The sequence below is a fragment of the Gobius niger genome, assembly GCF_951799975.1.
Source record: "Gobius niger genome assembly, chromosome: 19".
NCBI lineage: Eukaryota > Metazoa > Chordata > Actinopteri > Gobiiformes > Gobiidae > Gobius > Gobius niger.
Window position 1 is genome coordinate 22,049,079 of NC_136870.1, and position 21,445 is coordinate 22,070,523.

The 21,445-nt window shown below is 41.7% G+C and overlaps 1 protein-coding gene across 1 annotated transcript; it reads right to left on the reverse strand.

Moving 5' to 3' along the window:
* Positions 1-1,025: 1,025 nt before the first annotated feature.
* synpo2lb (synaptopodin 2-like b) lies at positions 1,026-20,838 on the reverse strand. Its single transcript, XM_079577120.1, has 5 exons — positions 20,668-20,838; positions 14,572-14,723; positions 14,152-14,406; positions 12,168-12,577; positions 1,026-3,609 (listed from the first exon to the last, which is right to left on the reverse strand). Exons 1-5 carry the CDS (start codon positions 20,767-20,769, stop codon positions 1,055-1,057), a joined length of 3,474 nt encoding a protein of 1,157 aa, XP_079433246.1. The 5' UTR covers positions 20,770-20,838; the 3' UTR covers positions 1,026-1,054.
* Between the last annotated feature and the right edge of the window lie 607 nt (positions 20,839-21,445).

Genomic DNA, 21,445 nt, shown 5'->3' on the forward strand with positions numbered 1-21,445 from the left:
ATGGCAGTGCAGCATGACACAGATTTTTCTACTACAGTCAAAAACACAGCTTAAATGATGACGCAAAACAAGTGAGTGACAAAGTTCATCAAATGTCTTTAGTCCTTTTTTTTCCTCTTTCGATTGTCCTCTTCAAAGCACATCCTTGTCACAATCTCTCGTCGAATCTCTTCATCATTACAATATTTACATTCACTTTCTTTGGAGCGCGACATTTTTCGATTAATCATTCAATGCCCTTTTAGTTCAATGTTAAAGATGCTTTGAGGAACAAACCACTTAGCACAAACTTGCAGCAGGAGTCAATAATCAATAAAGCATAATAAGAAAGTAGCTGCCCCTTCTACCCTTCAAATAATCCACCTCGTAATTCACTACTACATTTTTTTTCAGTGTTTCACAAAGCACCTTTAACTGCAGTTTTATAGCGACTTTCACACAGTGTTCCCTTTAATGGTGAGCAATGACTCAAACAATACAATGAATACAATATAAGAATATGTAAATCAGATTATAAAGTTGTGTAGTACTTCACAAAGCAGAAACAAAATTGCAACTTGTTTTAATGACCTGTGTTTGTATTTGTGACCCTACCACTGAATGCAAAAGGATAAACTCAAGAAAACACCAAACATTGTGGTATTTAGAAGAAACTTTTGTTTGATCATATTACATTATGGAGGGACAAAACGTATTCGTCCAGACTATCTTTTTTTAATGCAAGGGTGCCCAAAAGAGTGTGTGATGATGCTTTGATTTGTAAAGAGGTGCAACTTTGATTAATATGTGCACTCATAGATTGCAAACAGATACTACACACACCAAAAAAGTATGCCCTCCTACATTGCACAATAACTAAAGGATATTCAATTCATCTTTAATATTCAATTCATCTGTTAGTATGTTTCCATTTTGGCCCCCCGAGGAAAAGAGTTTGGGCACCACTGGTTTAATGTCTTACTACCAAGTCAAGGAAACTGAACAGCAGATTTAGAAAAAAATAAGGTTTTAGATCTGGTTAGTTTGAGAACCCCTGGGAACACTACATTTTCTTTCAGTACAGTGTTGATCCAGGTCGCCAAACACACGGCTGCAATCCTAAGTTGGAAGTGCTGAACCTCGGCCTTGGGACCCTAACCTGAGAGTTGAACTCTGAGGAAGACCCTGGTGGACTCAGTGGGCTCAAATCGGGTACACTTTTTACCTGCCTGTTAGCTTGCGCGGGACTTGCGGTTGAATTATATGTCGACGGGGAGGTGAATGTTGGTAGTTGGGGTAGTGGGGCATTTGGGGCTGGAGGAGGGGGAGGAGACATAGGGGCGTGCCCCCATTGCTGCTGTGGGTATGGAGCTTGGTAAGGCACAAAGTTGGCTTGTGGCGGAGGAGACGTGATGTCAGACCTCCACATTGGTTCCCCAAGTGTAGTCGCTGATCTTGGGACAATCACCTTCAAAGCCGGGCCGGTTGTCATCGGCGGCGGAGTCGAGAAACGCTTGACTTCGTAGACTTTTGCTGTTTTGTGGACGCTACCCGGGGTTCCTCTCTGGGGCTGAGGATTGGGAAGATCTTGGTTGGCATTTCCTCCGTAGCTAAACAATGACGAGTTTAGCTGATACGGTTGATGGTTCATGAGATCAACCGCCTTCCCCACTTGTTTCTTAGATTTGGCTGTTCTCGATTTAGGAGGCTCTTGCTTTTTCTGGGCCTTCAAGGGACAAGACGGCGATAAAAGCGGGTTGTAGTTGATCGGAGGCGGGGCGCGAATGCTCGAAGAGTATTTCCAAGTAGCAGGAAGAGAAGGGGTAGGTGATGGTTCTCTCGTTTGCGCCGGTGAGTATGGCATTGCTGCGACGGATGGAGATCTTTCAACAACATAGCGATCCATTCTGTTTTGTCTTTTGGCGAAAAGCTGACCGCCTTTGCCTCCAAGAACTGGCATCTGGGGCGCTTGGGGCAGTACTGGTGACTTAGGTTTTGGCGCAACTGGTGGTGGCTTTGGCTGGCGTTGAGCTTGCATAAAGTTGCAAGCTTCAGCGCCCAATCTTAACCAATCCTCCTCCGGTCCGGATTCGTGGCCAGCTTCAATAACAGGGGCTCCGCCACTAGTTTCAACATTTGGACTTTTAACAAAGCGATCGTCCATGTTTTGAACCATCGAAACCAAGTCAGGATTGGGGTTGACGTCTTTGCTTTGCAGAGCACTGAACATCGGCTTCTTTTGACTACGTTTGCGAGCGTCATTGAGGATGCCAGTGCGAGCGGCCGGCACTGCAATGCGCTGCTCACGGGACGCAAGGGAATCATTGGAAGGAACTTGTGGCATTGGAGCTTGCATGTTGAAATATGCATTGACAGGTGTGGTTGGTGTTGGTGGTGGCGGCATTGGCACAGAGGGTGTCTCTGGTGTGTAGGGTTGAGATATAGGGGCAACATTGTTTGGATATGGATAACTTGGATGACTTGGTGATGTTATTTGTGGAGGAGAATTGTAATAATTAGACACTGGAGTCACTTGTTGAGGGGCTGGAGGATTGTAAGGCTGAGCTGCAATTACTGGACCCAGCGGCGCAAAGGTTGCTGGATTTGTGGCTGACAGGGAGATCGTAGTCGCAGAGGACAAAGAAGATGGCGGCGAGTGAATCGAGGACATATCTGAGGAGTTGCCGTTGGTGTTCCTGGCTGGGATGTACAAAGAGGTGCTTGAAACAGCCCTTTTTGAATCGGGTTGGCGTGGAGAAGACAGGGTCATCATTGACACAGCGGAAACAGGTGGGCTCGGTGCGCATAAGGGCTTGGGTTGCGGGGGGCGGAACATCACGGAGGTTACGGTCGGGCGGGACGGGGTGCTTGTAGCAGAGTTAAAAGGGCGAGCTGTGCGGTTCAGGACACTACTTGCACTTGGGCTAAACGCTGAGTTCAGGTCATTGACTTGGCTTGGATTGACTTGTTGCGTACTTTGGCTTGGTGCGGGGTTCTGTGAAGGCGGATTGAGAACCATGCTGGCACGGCTAACCTCTACCGCCCCGCCATTAGGCATCGGCATAGCTAGCGGAGACATCGGTGGATAAACCGGCAAAGAGGTGATCGGTTGACTCACAATTCCGTTCTCCAGCTTCGTATCCTGATAGGCCAGCGTGTCCAGACCTGGGACAGCTTCCAACTTGGGGCTTTGAATGGTCGAATTCGAAAGCCCAAATGGAGGCGTCTGATTGACTGAGAAATCTAAAGCCGGGTTGTGATCGGTTGTTGGGGTTGTCGGGGTGGTGGAGGGGCAGGCAGAGCTTCTCCTTTCAAGCAAATCCAAGTATCCGCTATCCCACGTTGGGTCATACGATGCCGAAAATCCCTCTTCGTCAAGTTCGGAGCCGCTCAAAATCGAACTGCCTCCCTCCTCTTCTGTCTCGCCCTCTGTCTCTGAGCCTTTGTCTTCAGGTGCTTTGCCGAAACAGGTCAGCGTGTACTTCTTGGCCCTCTGCCGGCGCTTCTTGAACATAAGCACCCCTTTAGAGTTGGGGTTCGGTGCGTCCGTCAGTAAAGAGGCAATGGAGCGGCATTTAGTGCGGGCTTCTTTCACTTGCTTCTCCACCTGACTCTCCCCACGCTGCAACTCTGGAAAAGACGAGAGATGGATAGAATTTAAAAAAGCGTATATGGTATGACCCTCTGCGGACTGTATGTACAGTATTTGGGTATTAAGTAAAGGTTATTTGTAAAGCGCTCCACAAGAATCCCTTCTTGTTTACAGTTTTAGTTCAGTGAGCAAAGAAAACATTTTTCTGACCTTTGACTTCTGTGAATTTGAGACCTTCTCATTTAAAGTTTGCCCTATAGTAAACTAATATGCAGCCACAACTGGCCTGGGGTAGACTGACAGAAGCTTGGCTGCTAATCTGTGCTGTCGGACCATCCAACAGCCACCATATGGGCAAGGCAAGTTTATTTGTAGAGCACAATTAGACACAAGGGAATTCAAAGTGCTTTACAGTGACATAACATTAATTCACAAGAAGGTGGATAAAATCGATCCATAAAACATCAATATAATAATGAATTAAATACGTTAAAAAATGAAGAGTGTACTTCAGTTACTTCACACAATCTTCTATCTTAGTGAGGACATTCGTAGACATAATGTATTACCCAGACCTTAACCCTGAATCCTAACCTTAATCCTAACCCTAACCTTAACCCAATTCCAATCCTAACCCTAAACCACATCTTGACCCTCAAACACTCCTTCATTTAAGTGAGGAGCACCCAAAATGTCCTCACTTTCCAAAAATGTCCCCACGCTCGTCCTCTCAATGTCGTAAGTACAAGAACACACACACACACACACAGCTAAAATGAACAGTTTTAACACTGTCAGAGTTGAGACCGGTTCAGATCTTCTGAAAGTCTGTTCTACATTTTAGCTGTGTAAAACTGAAACGCAGCTTCGCCATGTTTATTCAGTCACACACCAGTCTTCTTCACCCTGTATTAACCAGGCCCAGCCCTGCTTGACGTCCCAGATCAGACGAGATTAGGCATACCTAAGGCATTTTATGTACTTTCTTGCTACAAATAAACAAGTAATAAATGATCATAAGTAGTTTAAAAACCCTTTCAACGATACGTTCTATCTTCACATTTCATACCTTTGATCAATAGAATAATGTGGCAAATAATACTTTCCTTCTAAAAGCTACACAAAGCGCTTTACATAAACAAACCACTTTCCAACAATCGTTAATACACGCATACACTGTGAGCAAGGTTTTGTGGTCTTGCCCAAAATCAAATCCATAACAAAATGGCAGGACGTGTGAGGATGACGCAGTTTAACACAGGGCCGAGCTGTGGATCAGGGCTGACAGACAGCAGAGCGTGGAGAGGATTTACAACAAAGGATTCTCCTAAAGCTAAGTCACTCGCTCCAGGAAGCTGAGATCACCAGGACTCCAGCATTAGGCCACGGCCATTTGAGCGGTTTTATTATCTCACTTTATATAAATACCCCCCTCACAGCTGCGATAGGAGGGGACGTCTGACGCATGGTTTTATTGGGTGGACCAGCAGCGATGTGCCTATACTGTACCTTTGAAGATCGCTCAATAGATGGTGAAACGAATCAGGTTAACCACACTTTATTCGTATTGGCTTGGTTTATTCTCCCCCCAAGAGCCAGAACTAAACAGAGAGAAACAGAATTGAGTTTTTATGCCTCTCTCTTTGCAATTCAGCACACTTTGTTCAATCTGCTTCGACTATTGGGGCTTTTAAATCCGGACAGAGAACATTGTTATTTACTTTGCATTAGTTACAACTTGTTTTGTTGATTTTATTGCCTCCATTTATTGTCTTTGACTTATTACATTATGCATTGCTGTGTGTTCTTTTTAATAGTAGTGTGCTTGTAATCTAAATGTCCTTTGTATATTTGTAAATGACTTTGATTTGCTTTGTGTGTGAAGTTGTGCTCTGTAAATCAGTACATTTGCCTTCCTATAACAGCCTACAAAATTGAACTATATGACAAGTCACATCATAAAGCACCAACACATTAGGCTTCACAAGGAAATGTGTTCAGTCATTTTAGTTTCTTCCAAACGGCCTAGTTCGATAACAGTCAAATTCAGCAAAGTTATCGTACAATTAGATTCATTAGTAATCTGTTATTGAAAATTGCAGCAAAAACAACAAAAATACATGTTCCTTGTTGTGATAGTGGCTCAACATTGTTTCCCTGGTCATCTAAGTGCTAATTTACTTTCAATATATAGCCTTTGTTTGGGTAAGCAATTCTCTACAACCAAAAATGAGATCCAGAACTTCTAGGTACTGCTTCCATCCACGACTTTTGACACTTTTCAAATGAAAAATAAAAAATTTGTAGGGAAAAAAAGAAAACAAAGAATAGCTACTACCACCTATGTGAAATAAAAACTGAAATAAAACTTTCATGCCTTATAACAATAGCATACAGTATCCTATAATCCTAAAAAGTGCCCTACTTTTTTCCCCAATTTACAAATATTTTACCAATGGTCACTACAATCCCTCCTTCATCATCCTCTAAGCCCATCTTACCTTTCTTCACAATGCCTGTATGTTCTTGTGCCTCAGTGATATCCCTCATCTCAGTCCCGGCGTGTGCCCCCAATCCCCAGACGGGTCACTGGTCTACAGTTGCCGAGGTGCTACCCTGCCTGCTCCCACCTCTTGTCCCGAGTCCGAGTGAGGACCTTTGTCTAAGTCCATGTAACCCAAACTAACACATGATGTCAACACTCTATTCCTGCTCCAATGAGTGGCATCGAGCACCTGTCTCCCCCCACATGCACACAAATACACACAGAATGGGACGACCCTGGGCAAAATTTAGACTGCTATTTCATATGAGCAAATATAGCTGATAATAGGGCAGTGACTGGTAGCTTCTTCATTTTCAGGCCTTTTAGCTATGAGGCAACTCATAAACAGGTAATAATAAGAAACAGTGTGTTAGTCTAATGGATTTTGTGTAACATACTATAATCTGGAAAAGACAACAATAATAAATATAGTTGGTTAATGGGCAGTGGCAATTAGTATTCACTTTTTAACAGTTTTACAAAAATCCCCAGCAATTTCCAGTCAGTGAGATGAAAACAATTCATTTATAGACAAAGTTCAAGAGCACTCCTACTTCAAGACAAAATTAATCATTATGCAGTATAATATTGGTTCTACTATACATCTGTTGCTGCTACAACAAAAAAGTAGTCAAAAAGTACTAATCAATGTTATAGTTAAAAAAGTAGTAGTTAAGAATGTAACAACGTTAATTTGACTGATATAATGAAGCCGAGGTGCAAATTCTACCTCCAGCTTATGATCGCGTCTACAAGGGTCACACCTCAACCTCAGCCTATCAGTGCAGAGCCACACCTTCCTCGCAGCCAATCATCGCCCGCGGCCCTGTGTTTACGCTCGTCAGCTTCCCAGCTGTGCTGCGATCCACCTCCACCCCTTCTGTCCATGGCTTCACCCTGCTACATCCTTCTCCAGTCTCCTATACCACTACCAGTGTGCAAGGTCCGGGGGAAGACATCCCTAACTCTACCTACCCATCCATACGAATATTCTGTATATCGATGTCTACTGCCAGGGTCTGATCGCCAAAATATTTGCGTCAATATATATTTCAATATATTGCTACTGTGCACATGACAATACAATACTCTTTATACAGAATGTATCACAATATGCACTGTAACTACTCCAATAAAAGGCTTAAATTGCACACTGGGCTTATTCAGCATGATAAAAACTTACATTTTGTGCACTTTTTTCTTAAAATATGATAATATATCTTGTATTATGGATACTCTATCGCAATACACGCATCGTATCGTAAACTGTGTATTGGGATGCGTAACATGAAGTTGTTGACAATACCCAGCTGTATGTAATATTATGCCTGGAATCTGCTTAAAACCTATCATGACCAGCCTGAAACTACATACAGCAAATACAGGACATATGACATAAACAAGACTATTTTTATATTAAAGACACAGTGCGGAACATTCCAGACAATATGTGACAACGTCTCAAGGATAACTACACTGTCACAAGACACTGACAAAAAGATAAACATAAAGGATGCCAAACACGCTGCTAATGCTCAGAGCAGCATCAACAATGTGATTCAAAGTGAGACGTCAAGATTTGGAAGAAGACCTCTATATGAAGACAAGCTGGTGATGTCCCACTCCCAGCAAAGATGGATTATTTATTAGGTAAAAGGTTGCACAGTATGGCTTAATGTAAAAGAAAAAAAAACGTGCTATCTGTTTGTTTTGTCGCTAAAAGCACTCATAGCAGCAGATGTACAGTCAGGAAGTGAACAATCCCCTGTTCCCAGGGTGTAACCTGAGAAATGGCAGGTCCCTGGCTGCTGTGGCTGTCCCGGGCCCGTAGTAAAGCTCAGCGTTAGTATTTAGTGGGTGTTTATTCGTCATTGGTCGCTCTTAGAGGAACCGAGCTCACCACAGCGGCCGATCAGATGAAGTCACTGCAATGTCAGGGAACAGGCGTCTAATGTGACCAGTTATAATTGTCCCACTGGAATAAAGGCATCCATTGAGACTAGGCCAAAAAACATAGCGGGGATCTATTTTTAGAGAGAAAATGTGTATCAAAACAATGACAAAACAACAAACAGTGGTTATTCAAATGAAGTCTGTCCGGGGTGACATTGCATAGATTATATTGTACCACCGGGTAGTACTGTAGGTTTGGGAATCAAACTTGGGACCTTCTTGCTCTGGGGAATTGTAAAAGGAATTGACAATATTAAACAATATTCCATTTTTGTGCGACTATAACAAGCGTTTAAATCACTATTATGTGTAATTGTGTTTCTCAGGCCACAATATAGTAAGTATTTATTTATACAGGGAAGGCTCAATGAGGGTATGAGTATTTTAATGAGTGCCCTGTTAGAATAATAAAACATTTACAAGAAGCTTTTACTATTTCATTTAAAACAACTCCAGTTTGTTTTTACATATCCAATATTAAAGTGCATATGACAGGTTTTATTACTATTTAGATGGATAACTTATTTCTTTATTATTATTTTTATTTGAATATTTAAGCTACTGACAGGAAGTGACATAGATAGAGGTAAAGTTTTGTAGCAGCTTGACTCATTTCCCATTGACATAACATGGTTGGCACAGCAACAGTTTGAAATTGTTTGCCTCTATCTATGTCACTTCCTGTCCGTGTCTGAGTTGTTGTTCTTTTTTTTTTTTTAGCAAAATCTTAAATATTATTGTGTTAACTATATTTTAGCAAAAATTGTGTCTATTGTGTTATATGCACTTTAAGGGTTTTAGATGGGAGAGAGGTACTAAAGAGTAAAAGTCTTTTACTGAGTGGCCAAACCGCCTTTGCTCTGCCCGATCCCATCAGACCTCGGAGACTAAGCAGGGAAGGACCTGGTCAGTCCTTGGATGGGAGACCGTTTGGCAACACCAGGAAGCCTCGCGAATGTAGTGAGTGTGTTGGTGGCGGTCGGAGCGGCCCCTGGCGCAGACTGGTTGCCTCGCTTCCGTCAGTCTACCCCAGGGCAGCCGTGGCTACAATCGTAGCTTACCACCACCGAGTATGGAGTGAATGAATAATGCAATGTAAAGCGTCTTTGAGTGTCTAGATACATGAAACCAATGCATTATTATTAGTGGCGTAATAAGAAAAGGCTCTTTTGTTCATGTTTCACTCTTTTACGAGTGAATTTTTCGGACCTAAACAGTCATGTGACCTGGTGAAGCTACAGGAGCTGAAGTTTAGTTCACATGTAAGATACTCAGGAAGCCAACAAGTCCCTTATAAAATACAGTGTTGCTCCCTCTTATCAACAAGGAGACCGGCCAACTTTGTCATATAACAGTGATGAGTGCTGTATATTCAATGTAAAACAGAATGAAGTTCATCAAGAGGTTTAAGCCTGGAAGGTGAAGTGTGCACATTAACTGTGTCACCATGATCAAGAACTGATAAAAAGGTACCTTGAACATTTCATTTTCTATAAGTTGATGGAATACATGGAAAACATTTATGCAATTGTGATATTACTTTCCCAAACCACAAAAATGCATCAGCCAAATTGCAACTTTGAATATTAGAAGCAAATGTCAGTGATGTTTTTTTTCCGTTCTCTCCAGTTTGTTTGTAATCACCAACATGTCCCTCCAGGGCAGCCATGGTTACAGTATCTGCAGGCTGTCAAAACAATCTACTGAAGCAGCATGAGATGTTATGCAGGAACATGACTTTAGGCGCACAGTCAAAGCACAGCAGCATTTATATTTGGAATAAATCTATAGTACACACATGGAAACGCCAGATCTGACAATAGGAGGAGTTTGTTCAGATTTAAACAACATTTAAAGAATTGTTTAAGATATTTACAAAAAAAAAATGGTGAAATCAAGAAGAACCCACACTGAAAGCCAAAACAATTGTACAGTCCACATAATCAGCTGTGTGGTCCCCGTCCCAACTGTCCAACAGGGCTTTAGAGGCTATAAATATCAAATCTACCAGCAGGAGGGGCCATGAGAACAGCAGAGGGGGGTGAATGATTCGAATACTGATGACGGGGAGCAGGGTGGTAGGGGCAGAGAGGGGAGCAGAAAGGGTAGATCACCAAATTGTCACCTTTGCGAGAGAGTAACTGGATGGCCACTAGAGGGCGCTAAATACTGCAGTACTGTAAATGAGAGTACCAGCCATTCTAGGAAACAACAAACAGAGCTTAACCTCTTCATCCATGCCTTAGCGGAGTGCATTCTCCCGTTCAGCTCTGCCCAAATCTAAATTGTTACAGCCGATTGGCCAAACGGGTCTTTTTCCTCGTGTTGTTGCTGCGTTTTCATCTCTTTTTGTCACTTTTTTGTTGCTTTTTCATCAAACATTTCAGTCACTCTTCCATTACTCTTTTGTTGCTTTTTCGTCGCTTTTTCATCACTCCTTTGTTGCTCTTTTGTGGTGTTTTTGTTGCATTTTCGGCGCTTTTTTGTATTTTCAACGTCGTTTTCGTCTAATTTTTTGCTGCTATTATGACCATTTTTTTTTCAAGAAGCCAAACTGGAGAAAATTTCCTCAGTTCAGGTGGGGATTAAGAGGTTAATAATGACCCAAACCATGGGCCTTTATTGTAACAAGTTCAGTTTGCTGATAAATGTCCTAAAAAGGCTATCAATGACTCTTATGCTGGTCAGTCACAATAGCTGTAGTACAATAATAATAATAATAATAATACAAACACCTGAAACCTATTGTGATCTGGACTGTAAAAGCATGGTAATAGGATGAAAATAGCACATCTAAATGTGTCATTACCATAATTACACACCTGCCATTGTACTTATCTCATGGTAACAGTATTATTCATAGCCCAAACCCCCTCATACCAGAAAACATGCTCAGTATTTTCTTGGTACTAACATGGAAACTTGGCTGCATAATGTATTATCCATTATTATCCCTAGTTACAGGAAATTGAAATGTGCTTGATTTAGAACAGTTAATGCTGATTTTGAGTAGATATCGAAATAAGGATGATGAAAATAAGAAGGATGAAAAATGCAAGAAGCATTAATTAGCTTAAAAAGAAATAAATAAACTTGAACGCTTAAAATAAGACAAAAAGACTTGAAATGAAACAAAAAAGTCAAATACTAAAAAAATCTGGGTAATTAAAGCACTTCTAACCTCTTACCCAATCCGAGCACATTTTCTGCAGTTTGGCTTTACCCAAACCTACAAGCTTCTTGATAAAAAAGTGTCAAAATAGTGACAAAAATGAGACAAAAGAGTGAGGGAAAATGTGACAAAAAGTGACAAAAATGCGTGAGGAAAAAGCCACAAATGAGCAACAAAAAAACGATGAAAACATTGTCAAAAACATGATGGCAACACAGTAACAATGCAATCAGGTTTATGGATCTTAGCTTTCAAATGAGGTGCTACGATGGCCTATAGGTTGTAAACTCCAGTCAAGAAGCTTCACGATTTGGGTAAAACCGAACTGGAGATAATGTGATCAGTTAAAGGCACACTGCGTAATATTTTGGACTATACTGTTCCATGCCATCAATACAAAACATGCTCCTAATGACCAGCTTGACACAGAAAATGCGATTACTGCAAAGAATGGATTAATATGAAGACATAACTTATTTAAAAATCAAATTCTGCTGACTTTAATCAACATCTCCATGGAGACAAGCTGGAGACGTGCCCACTTCTGGCAAAGTTACAGCCGTGTCTAAGGAGAGGTGAGCTGCTCACAGCAAAAGCACAATTTGTGTGTACATTTGTGAGGTATTTTTCAATGATGAAAATATCTGTCATAATATAAATGCTTGTTTTTCAATTCTATTTATTGGGAAAAATTCTATGCGGTGCTTTAAGAGGTTCAGGTCAGAGGTTAAGTAATATTTGTCCAAGATAAGATGATATTTTATTTCTCATTGTGCAGTACATTTGATTTAATAAACAAGAGCTTTTATCCTGAAATAGAATAAATAGCCCTCCTACATAGTTACAATTCTATTTCCTCTTTGTACATTATATATATATGGGTTGTTTTGTTTATACAGATTCAAATCTCACGGTCCCATACTCACTGGCTTGCCGCGCCTTGTCCTTGTAGGTGGTGGACAGCTCATCGTTGACCGCTCTCTCCTGAGGTCCCACCATGGGCACCAGTTGTGCCCCCAGTCCCATCGTCAGCGCCTCCCGAGCCCGCTCCGGAGACACCAAAGGAGGGCAGACAGGTGTCCCGCATCCCGCTGTGCCTCCCGCGTCCTGGAAGCCGCTGTCCCCCTCGCCGTCCGCCTCCCCCGGGCTGAGGTCAGGGGTGGGGGAGAGGGTGTGCGGGGTCAGGGTGTGAGGGGTCAGAGTGTGAGGGGTGTGAGTCGGGGTGTCCCACTCCGGCTGCAGGGGCTGGTAGACGAGCTCTCGCTTCGGGACGCCGAGTGAGTACGGGACGTCCCACGGGCGCTGGGTCAGTGCGGCGTCTGGCGCACTTTCATATCTGAGTGCAAAAGGGGATGAGAGTATTACAAAACGACACGGTCCAAAGTAAGCAATGAAGTACTTTTCTTTACTCTCCTTCCTGTTCACCTGAAGCTACGCAAGTCTGTTGAGAAGGGGAGCGAAGGGGGAGGGAGAGGGGGCTTAGACAATCAGAATGTTGAACCAGGAAGAGGAGCTCAGGGAGAATTTTAATAGGTTGTTTTAGATCAATATAACACCAACGAAGAGAGTGATCAAGATGTGTATGAAATCATGAACAAACAAAACTGTAAAAAGTATAATACCACCTTTAGAAGCAGTGCGCATGTTGTTAGGAGCATTTTACACTGGTAGTAGAGGGATTTAATCTCAGTATAAACCCCGAATACATTTATTGTAGCTAATAGCATGGTAACAAATGAATGGCAACGATTTAAACAGTACTAAGTAACTTGTTTACCTTAATAAATCCTTTCCGTAGTCCCTCTGGGGGTAGTACAAGTGTTAATGGGATGATTGGGGGTGTTTCATCTCCCCCTGGTGTCTCCGGCCAGAAAACCACAATTGCGATACACACTAATGCAGGGGTGTCAAACTCATTTTGGGTCGCGGGCCGAAATTCAGCTCCCATGGCGGGTCGCGGGCCACATATAATAGAGAAAATGTTTCCAATAAATGAATAGTAATAAGCTGTGATTTGATCAAAGCCCTTACTTGACTGTAGCTTCATCAATGACAACGGCTTACACTTGTATTGCACTTTACAAGCCTGTGTCACAAGTTCCTGAAAGTGCAGTAGTCATTATTCATTCACTTGGTGGTGGTAAACTTTTATTGAAGCCACAGCCGCCCTGGGGCAGACTGTCCATTTACCACATGGCTATATAATGTGTTGTTCATATCCTGAGCTCTTATTATGTCAGTGCCCTCTGCTGGACACGTGTGGAACTCTACCCTTTTTTTTTATTTAATGCCCCCTAGTGGCTAGAATGAGCATTCTGGTTATTCTTTAAAAATTCATAACTCCGCACAGGAATGGGCTAGAGACTTACTTTTTTTTTTTGACATACTCTGGAATTTATGCTCTACAGGGCAGGGGCCGGATTAAATCCGTATGTTTGACACCCCTGCACTAATGGAATCACGAAAAAGAAGAAGCTACGAGGCTAACGGGCAAAGCTAACAGCGGGCTAGCGCTACTTAAACAGTATTTACAGCCAAGTTTGAGTGAAAAAAAAAATATATATATCTCCATTGTGTAATTGGATGTACAATATCCCTCTCACTCCCTGTCTTTTCTGTCAGCGTAGTATTTACTGTCACGGACAAATAATAAGTAAAACACCGCAACATGCTACGACACCTGCAGTGCCCCTTATAGCCTCTAGGGGCATGAGTCTATCTCTGGACTCCTGGGAAAGCCTTGATATTTTATGCGCTGTTACACAAGGGAGGGCTCTCAAAGTGAATTTCATTGTGATTAATTTTGCAATGACAATAAAAACCTGTCCTATCCTAATGCTGCCGAGACTCTTCTCCAGATGTTGAGCTAGCTTGTCCTCTCTGTCTCACTGATACCTGGCCTGGACCTACCCGCTCATCTCCGACGTCTCCTCCTCAGCCTGGTTGTCGTATCGGGCCGGGGAGCGGGCATGTGGGGGGGTCCTGCGTTGGCGGCGGAGGGTCAGCGACTGGGTGTCGGCGTCGCTGTCGGTCTCCCCGTAATAAGCCTCGCTGTCCGGAGGAGAGGTGACCCCGGCCGGGAGCAGAGAGGGGTCGCTCCTCTGCAGGATGTCCGAAGTGGGGGATAGGAGTCTGGAGGTGAAGGCGTAGAACCCGGGAGGAGCTCTGAAAGTAGAGATCAACGATAAGGGAAAGGTATTTGACCGGAGGTGTAAGTTGAAAGTAATTTGTGAACATTAGAGTCACAAATTGTATTTAGGCTATAGACTATTCTTAAAATGCTCCAGATAATTGCACAAACAAGAATATCCCTAATGTGTTGAGTCTGACCTCTTGACCCGCAGCAGTAGTGTGTTGCTGTGTTGGTCTAACAGACTCATGGCCTCCGCGTGGCTCAGCTCTGAACACGGGTGATCCCCAATGGACACCAGCTCATCCTGCTCCTTCAGCCCCGCCCTGCACGCCTTACTGCGCCTGCGCACCTGCAACCAGAGTTAGGCCCATTAGAATAATCCATTATGATACACTTTTAGGTCATTCATGAAGTAATCACAGCAGAATCAGATGCAAAGTGTTATTCCTATTATTACCTGTAAATGAAATGGCTCTCCTTTTTGTAAGAGTAAGTACGAATGAGTGGATTAAGGACTAATACGATTATAAAACTTCAATTGGGTTGCGATTTCTCTGACAATCTGCTATTTTGGTAATGTAGCCGTATTATGATTCAGTGGCTCAATATGTGAATTTTCAATGTCTGTGAATGCTTTTAATCTTTTGAACATTGAAATAACATGTTTGATTATTTTGGTCCCTGAATTTTATAAGATAAGATAAGATAAGATAAGGTAATATAGGATAGCCTTTATTGATGTAAAAAACGTACAGTACTGCATGTAAAAAACAATTAAATAGTAAATAGTGATATCTTATATACAATGACTACCAAGGACTTTATGGGGACAAAAGGTATAAACAGTAAATAATATTTAACAGACTGTAACAAAAAGTTATAGTCAGTGTTATCGATTACACATTTTTTCAATTTAAAATGATAAATTCCCCTTTTTGTAATAATTCATCACATCTACTTCAACAGTCAAAATTCAAAGTGAAATTCACAGGTAAAAAATGTGAACAGAACATCCTGGACATAAGGCATGACTGAGACTCAGCAATCCGGATGTTTCCTATTGTTTTTGTGTCTTTTGTGGGCGGGACTTACAGATGAGCAAACAGGAGTTGACGAGTCAAATCTAAGAATTTTGATTGGTCCCCTGCACTGTTTGCTGATGAATTAGAATTTGGATTGCTCAGGCCTTAATGTCCAGGATGTTCTGTGTGAATGTTTCACTGCAAATTTCATTCTCTGAATTTCTACTGTTGAATTTCAGGGCTTGATGTTTTACAAATTTTGAATATTTTAAAGGGGCTAGATGCAAGTTTGCCATTTTATACTCACTACTGCCACCTCAGGTCATGTGTGTAACTGCACCCTATATACTAAACTCTTGCATGACGGCACTTCGGATCCGAATTAACACCTTTTTGAGAGACAGTGCAGGATTTTAGGGGCAGTTGTGGTGAACAGGTCTGAGCTCATTCTACACATTAGGACATGGCTGGAACATGTAGGGGAAGGAAACTACATAATTTTAACATGTTTACACTCCGTATAGTCCCTTAAAGAGTGTATTTTTCATTTTTTTTTAAATCTTTTTCGACAGCAAATTTAAATTGTTGAATTTATAAACAATACGGTGAATATTTTAAAGGTGAATTATTTCATTTTTTGAATTCCAAACACTTGTAATGAAATAAAACCAAAAATTCACATTCTGATGATGACACAAAAACTCTTCCATAGCTCTATGATTATATTCAAACAATTTCCCCTACACATTCCTCTTATTGGTCCGTCTTGTGATTTCCTGAGTGAGTAACAGGCAAATTTAACCAATAACAGTGACGTGTGAAACTTTCCCACGCTGCAAATGGCTTTAGTTATCCCTTATAAGGCAAAAAAATACTTTAATGACATGGATTGTGACAAAACTGAATGATATTTACTGGGCATTTAAGCAAAAAGTTGATCTAAACATTCATCCATCCATCCATTTTCTTCCGCAGTCTCTGTAAAATTGATCAAAACAGGTATTCTTAATTTTGCTTTGAGCTCAAACTGAGGTTGGGCGTGTCCCGATAATGTCTCTTTAAGATAATGTCACGTGATCCTTTAGGAAACCTCTCTACATGGGGTCCGATCTCTGCCAACTACTTCCTGTAACTACCCACCCAGTCCCTCTTATCCACAGCACAAATGTTAAGTACTCTTCTTCATCATTAATATCTCTCTCTTATCTCCCTCCCCCTGACCCGTTTACAGTCCGCGGGTGCACAGGGGACAAGGACAAAAGCCAGCAGCTCAGATGAACAGAGTAAACTCAGGGAGGGGTCGGGACAGCTGCAGTGGAGCGGGGGGCATTCTGTCGCTCGCCATATGTTCCCCACAAACCCGAAATAAACTACACAGCACATTCCTCGACAGACGGAGCCCGCTTGAGGAAATTACAGTCAAAGATGTGTACATTATCTAGAAAACATAACACCATACTTTGAGCTAGGGGCATTTTATAACAGCTTTCTTTGCTGCAGATGAATGAATAAAGCATCATTGGAAAGAAAGACACAAAACCTTTAAACTACTCTATCTTATTAATCATCTTATATCATTCTTATATGTAAATTTACAGATATCCAAGCAATGTTTACTATTTTACTCTTTTTGGTATAAAGGGCACAAGGGGTTTACATGTTTGGTCACTAAGCAACCATTTTGTACCATAAGGACCATGAACGAGTAAATATTTATCCTTAGAATATGGAGTTCACCCTCTTCCCAGTGTTAATTTTGACAACATATTTTATTTTAGTTTTAGTCTTAGTCTTTTGACTAAGATGTAATTTAATTTTAGTCGAGATTTAGTCAAAAAAAACGTTTCAATTTTAGTCTAGTTTTAGTCGACTAAAATTGCATGTCAATTTAGTCGACTAAATTTAAGACTAATTTAGTCGACTTTGCATTGATAATATTCATAATCATATTTAATCAAGGTCCTCGACGTAATGGAGCTGCTCCCACATGAATAAAGCTCAGAGCTGATCCTTTGGCAGTGAATTTAAATGATATGAGGCTCTTTCAGACGGTCAATAGAAGTTTGGATGATTTTAGTCTCTCCTTTTAATTTTTATTTAGTCTTATTTTAGTCGACTACAATATCTGTACATTTTAGTCATAGTTTTAGTCTCATGAGAAACTTTTAATTTAGTTTTAGTCGTCAAAAATATCACTTTGACTAAAATTGAGACTAAATATTTTAGTCGACGAAATCAACACTGCCTCTTACAATGTTTTACTGATGTTAAAAAAGTGAACATTCATTTAAATATATAATAGGCTATAGCCAATCTAACTAAAGACATTGGGAATTGCTATCAACTAAAGGCCTTTTTCCATGATCCCTTCCAGCTCCTCTCAAATGAGCTATTCCTGACCTGCGTCTGTGCCCTATTCCCAACAGGGCTTATCTGAGCTATGTGCCACCTCACGCAGATGCAAAAGTCCCCGACGCAAATCAAAGCCACGGGCAAGTGCTGACCCGTATAGTGTGGAGATGTACTAGAAAACCCTGGACCCAAAAAGCGCTACAGTCTTGTATCAAATGTTTTAACACGGCGTTTGTCCGAATGTGCATTATCTGTAAGGACACATGCCTTGGCTTCAAAATAGATTTTCCCATTACCGAGTGCATTCTGGTTTGTCGACACGTACGCAAGTGGATGGACAAGTGGGCTATTTCAGATTACGACATTCATTAGCTGTTAGTTCTGTTTCGCATTTCAAGATCATTTAAGACTATATGGGAAAATGACAGCAGTTCTGTGAATGTTATTTAGTCTGTTCAGTTATTCATTGCTGCCCCTCATCATTTTACTCACTAAACACAATCCTGTCCTAATAATAATACATTTATATATAAAGACAAACTTTTAAAAGGGGCTATACAGAGTTTAAAGTGTTAAAATTATCTCTTTTCCTCCCCCTACATGTTCCAGCCATGTCCTATTGGGCAAAATGAGCCCAGACCTGTTCAAAACCCTGCACTGCCACTCAAAAAGCTGTTACTTCGGGTCCAAATTGCCGTCATGCAGGAGCTTAATATAGAAGGTGCAGTTACACGTATGACCTGAAGTGGCAGTAGTGAGTATAAAATGGCCAACTTGCATCTAGCCACTTTAATAGCATCTGATATTAATAATAATCAAATGCCTTTACCACTTGGTTTTGCTCTGGCCTAATAATATAAAGCCGTGACTGCCAACCTTAGCAAAGCTTCCAAGGGCTTCTATTTAAATGTTATTTTAAATAGACATTCTAATGCAAAAAAAAAAAAGAAAAAATCCCCATTAAAGCAGTGTACTTTATTAGGTAGGAGTTGGGTGCAGGGGTTAGAATTGAACATTTTATTTCGAGCCATATTAGCAAAACTATACAGTGTGTACATACAACATACTTCATTTGCCCCTATAATTGGCCAACAACAAAAAAAAAAAAAACATTTTAGCTCGAAAAGGAGTGGGAAGAAGACTTGCCGATGCATTTGGTGAAATAAGATAATTGAGAGAAAAATGTTGGGAATAATTAGCAAAGAAAACTGTGTCGTTAAAGAGACTAGATGCAGGTTGGTCATGTTATGCTCATTACTGCCACCTCGGGTCTTACGCGTAACTGCAGTCTCTATATTAAGCTCGTGCATGACATTTTGAGTGACAGTGCAGGATTTTAGAGGCAGTTGTGGTGAATAGGTCTGGTCGCTTCTAACTTCACCCCTGTTTGGAGCTATAGGAATATGTTGGGAGAGGCCAAAGGCTAACAACATCTTTGGTAGTTTTGCGTGACTGAGGGCACGCTCAAAAACCAGACAGGTATGCATCAACTCGTCTAAGCTCTGGTAAGAACATATCTCAGTATTAAAAAAAGGTGGCTTGTTCCTTTAAGGCGGGGGGTTAAGAGATTTACAAGGTGACATTGACATCTTGATGACTCCATCCATAAACGCCCGAGTAGAAGATGTGTGGACTCCACTCAGAGCGCCGTAGACGATAACGGTTCCCTCTGAAGCTCCACTTACAAACACAGCACACCGCAGTCTGACCATCAAACCTCAAACCCAATTATCGTCTCTCCATTCAATCCACGCACTCGAGTTACTCCCTGTCCCTAACATTCAGCATCTAACCGGGGTCACAGCGGGGTCAATGTACCTCAAACCACCAGGAGAGACAACTATGGGCACTCAATGTGAACTCCATTATCGCTCAAGACGCCCCATATGGACTGCTGTCGTTGTGGAAGTGCGACTCAGTTGTTAATGCTTTGATTGTAGGATTAAATAGGACCTGACCCATGTTTATTGTGACTCAATTGTTATAAGTCACAGGTTAAAATGTCTTCAACACAACAATGGCTTGTAGGTCACACATAAGGAGTGTATTAGGTTTTTAAAGTTACATAGATTTTTATTGAAAGAGAGTGGGTTGCTTATGTATTTTGTTTATATTCAGTTCAGAGCTGTCGAAGGTTAAATATCTAACCAGAGAGGCAGCAGTAATCGGTCTAGAGCCAGATTTATTGATGAAAGTAACCAGAAGTTCAAACAGGCAATTCAGTAGAGGCATTGTAACGTACATTCATCAACTCCCACGCCCTCTCCTTTTGACAAAGTCTACAGATTGTATTTATATGCTATATGACGTATACAATGAACATGCAATACATGATGTGTTGAGGTTTGGTGACACTAGTGAGATGGTCTGTCCTTGGAACATTATTCTACTGGTACATTAAAGGTACAAAGCGTTATCTTATCCCAGAATCAGTTCATGACGCATGGCCTAAACTGACATGTAATTGGATTCATGGGCACACACAAAAATAACACTTTGCATACTGAGATTAAGAGGACATGATTTCCCGCAAAGGCTTCAGCAAGAGCAACACCTGTACTTTCCTTACAAACGTGAAGCCGTGCAATAGATTTTCATTTTCTTAGTTTAGTTCCTGACTGTGTTCCCCCATTACTGCATATGTCCTTGCCCGTCTATAGGCCTATGCAATGGGATAATGTTGTAGAGGTCACAGAAAATTCAAATTTATAAAAAATAATGCATCTTTTCTCTTGTTTAATCTAGTACTTTGGTGTATTTGGGGTCTATTTTTAAGTTGTCACATTCAACAACAAAATGAGTGTGTGTGACTTCAATAAAGTGTAGATACATGACTTTGCCACCCATCAAAGTAAGACATAGAAGTTTTCACAATTAGGCACTACACTTGCAAGTAAGAATGAGTGAAGCGCTCCGTACCTTTGCCACCTGTAGGGGTTTCTGGTGCTCCGCTCCTCCTTGCAGCCTGAAGCCCCACGGAGCTCCCCCGGACAGGGACACCACGATCTCCTCCGCCACCATCCCCAGATTGGTCCGACAACCAACAAGCCGCCACAAAGGAGAGAAAGAAGCCCCTGCACAACTCTCTGCCGCTTGTGTATCTTCAACTGGACCACACCACCGCACTCAGGTTCTTTAGTTTGGGGTGGGGGCTCGCTTTCACATGCGCTGGACCCTGGAATGCTGTGTCGGGGTGCTGCAGTTCATCCTCTTGTCTCAACACTTGCCTTGTCACTCCGCAACACTCAGCACAGGGGATGCTTTTGCTGATATACGCTCCTGAAATAACCACCATTACTGTTGCCGCTACCACCCCCCTCCTGTTGACACCCCCATGCCCCCACAGCAAGGCTCTATCCATAAACCAGGCCGGCAGACCAGACGCCGGGACAGAGGGCAGGTGTGTGGGGGGAAACGCATTCGAAGAATGTGGACAGAAGCTTCAAAGGATCTTGTTGAAGAGTTACTGCTTAATGACTGAAAATCTCCTTGAGTAATAAACAAAGGTCAGTTTATTAAACAATTAAACAACACTTTCATTCTTATCAATAAACAGGCTGCATCAAGAGGAACAATGTAATTCCATGCATAGTAGCGCATGGCCAATGTGTGATCCACAGTGATCCAAAGTGATTTCTTTCTCTTTCTGGACATTTAATCTTATCAATATTTAGGACAGTAGCTAAATAAAACATTT

Bases quoted from the DNA above. Each gene is read 5' to 3' on its own strand.
- synpo2lb (XM_079577120.1), bottom strand. From the start codon at position 20,769: ATGGTGGCGGAGGAGATCGTGGTGTCCCTGTCCGGGGGAGCTCCGTGG. The intron at 14,407-14,571 runs GTCAGACTCAAC...CTCTACTTTCAG, and splicing joins CTACTGCTGCGGGTCAAGAG to AGCTCCTCCCGGGTTCTACG. The intron at 3,610-12,167 runs GTGAGTATGGGA...CGTCTTTTCCAG, and splicing joins GGACAAGGCGCGGCAAGCCA to AGTTGCAGCGTGGGGAGAGT.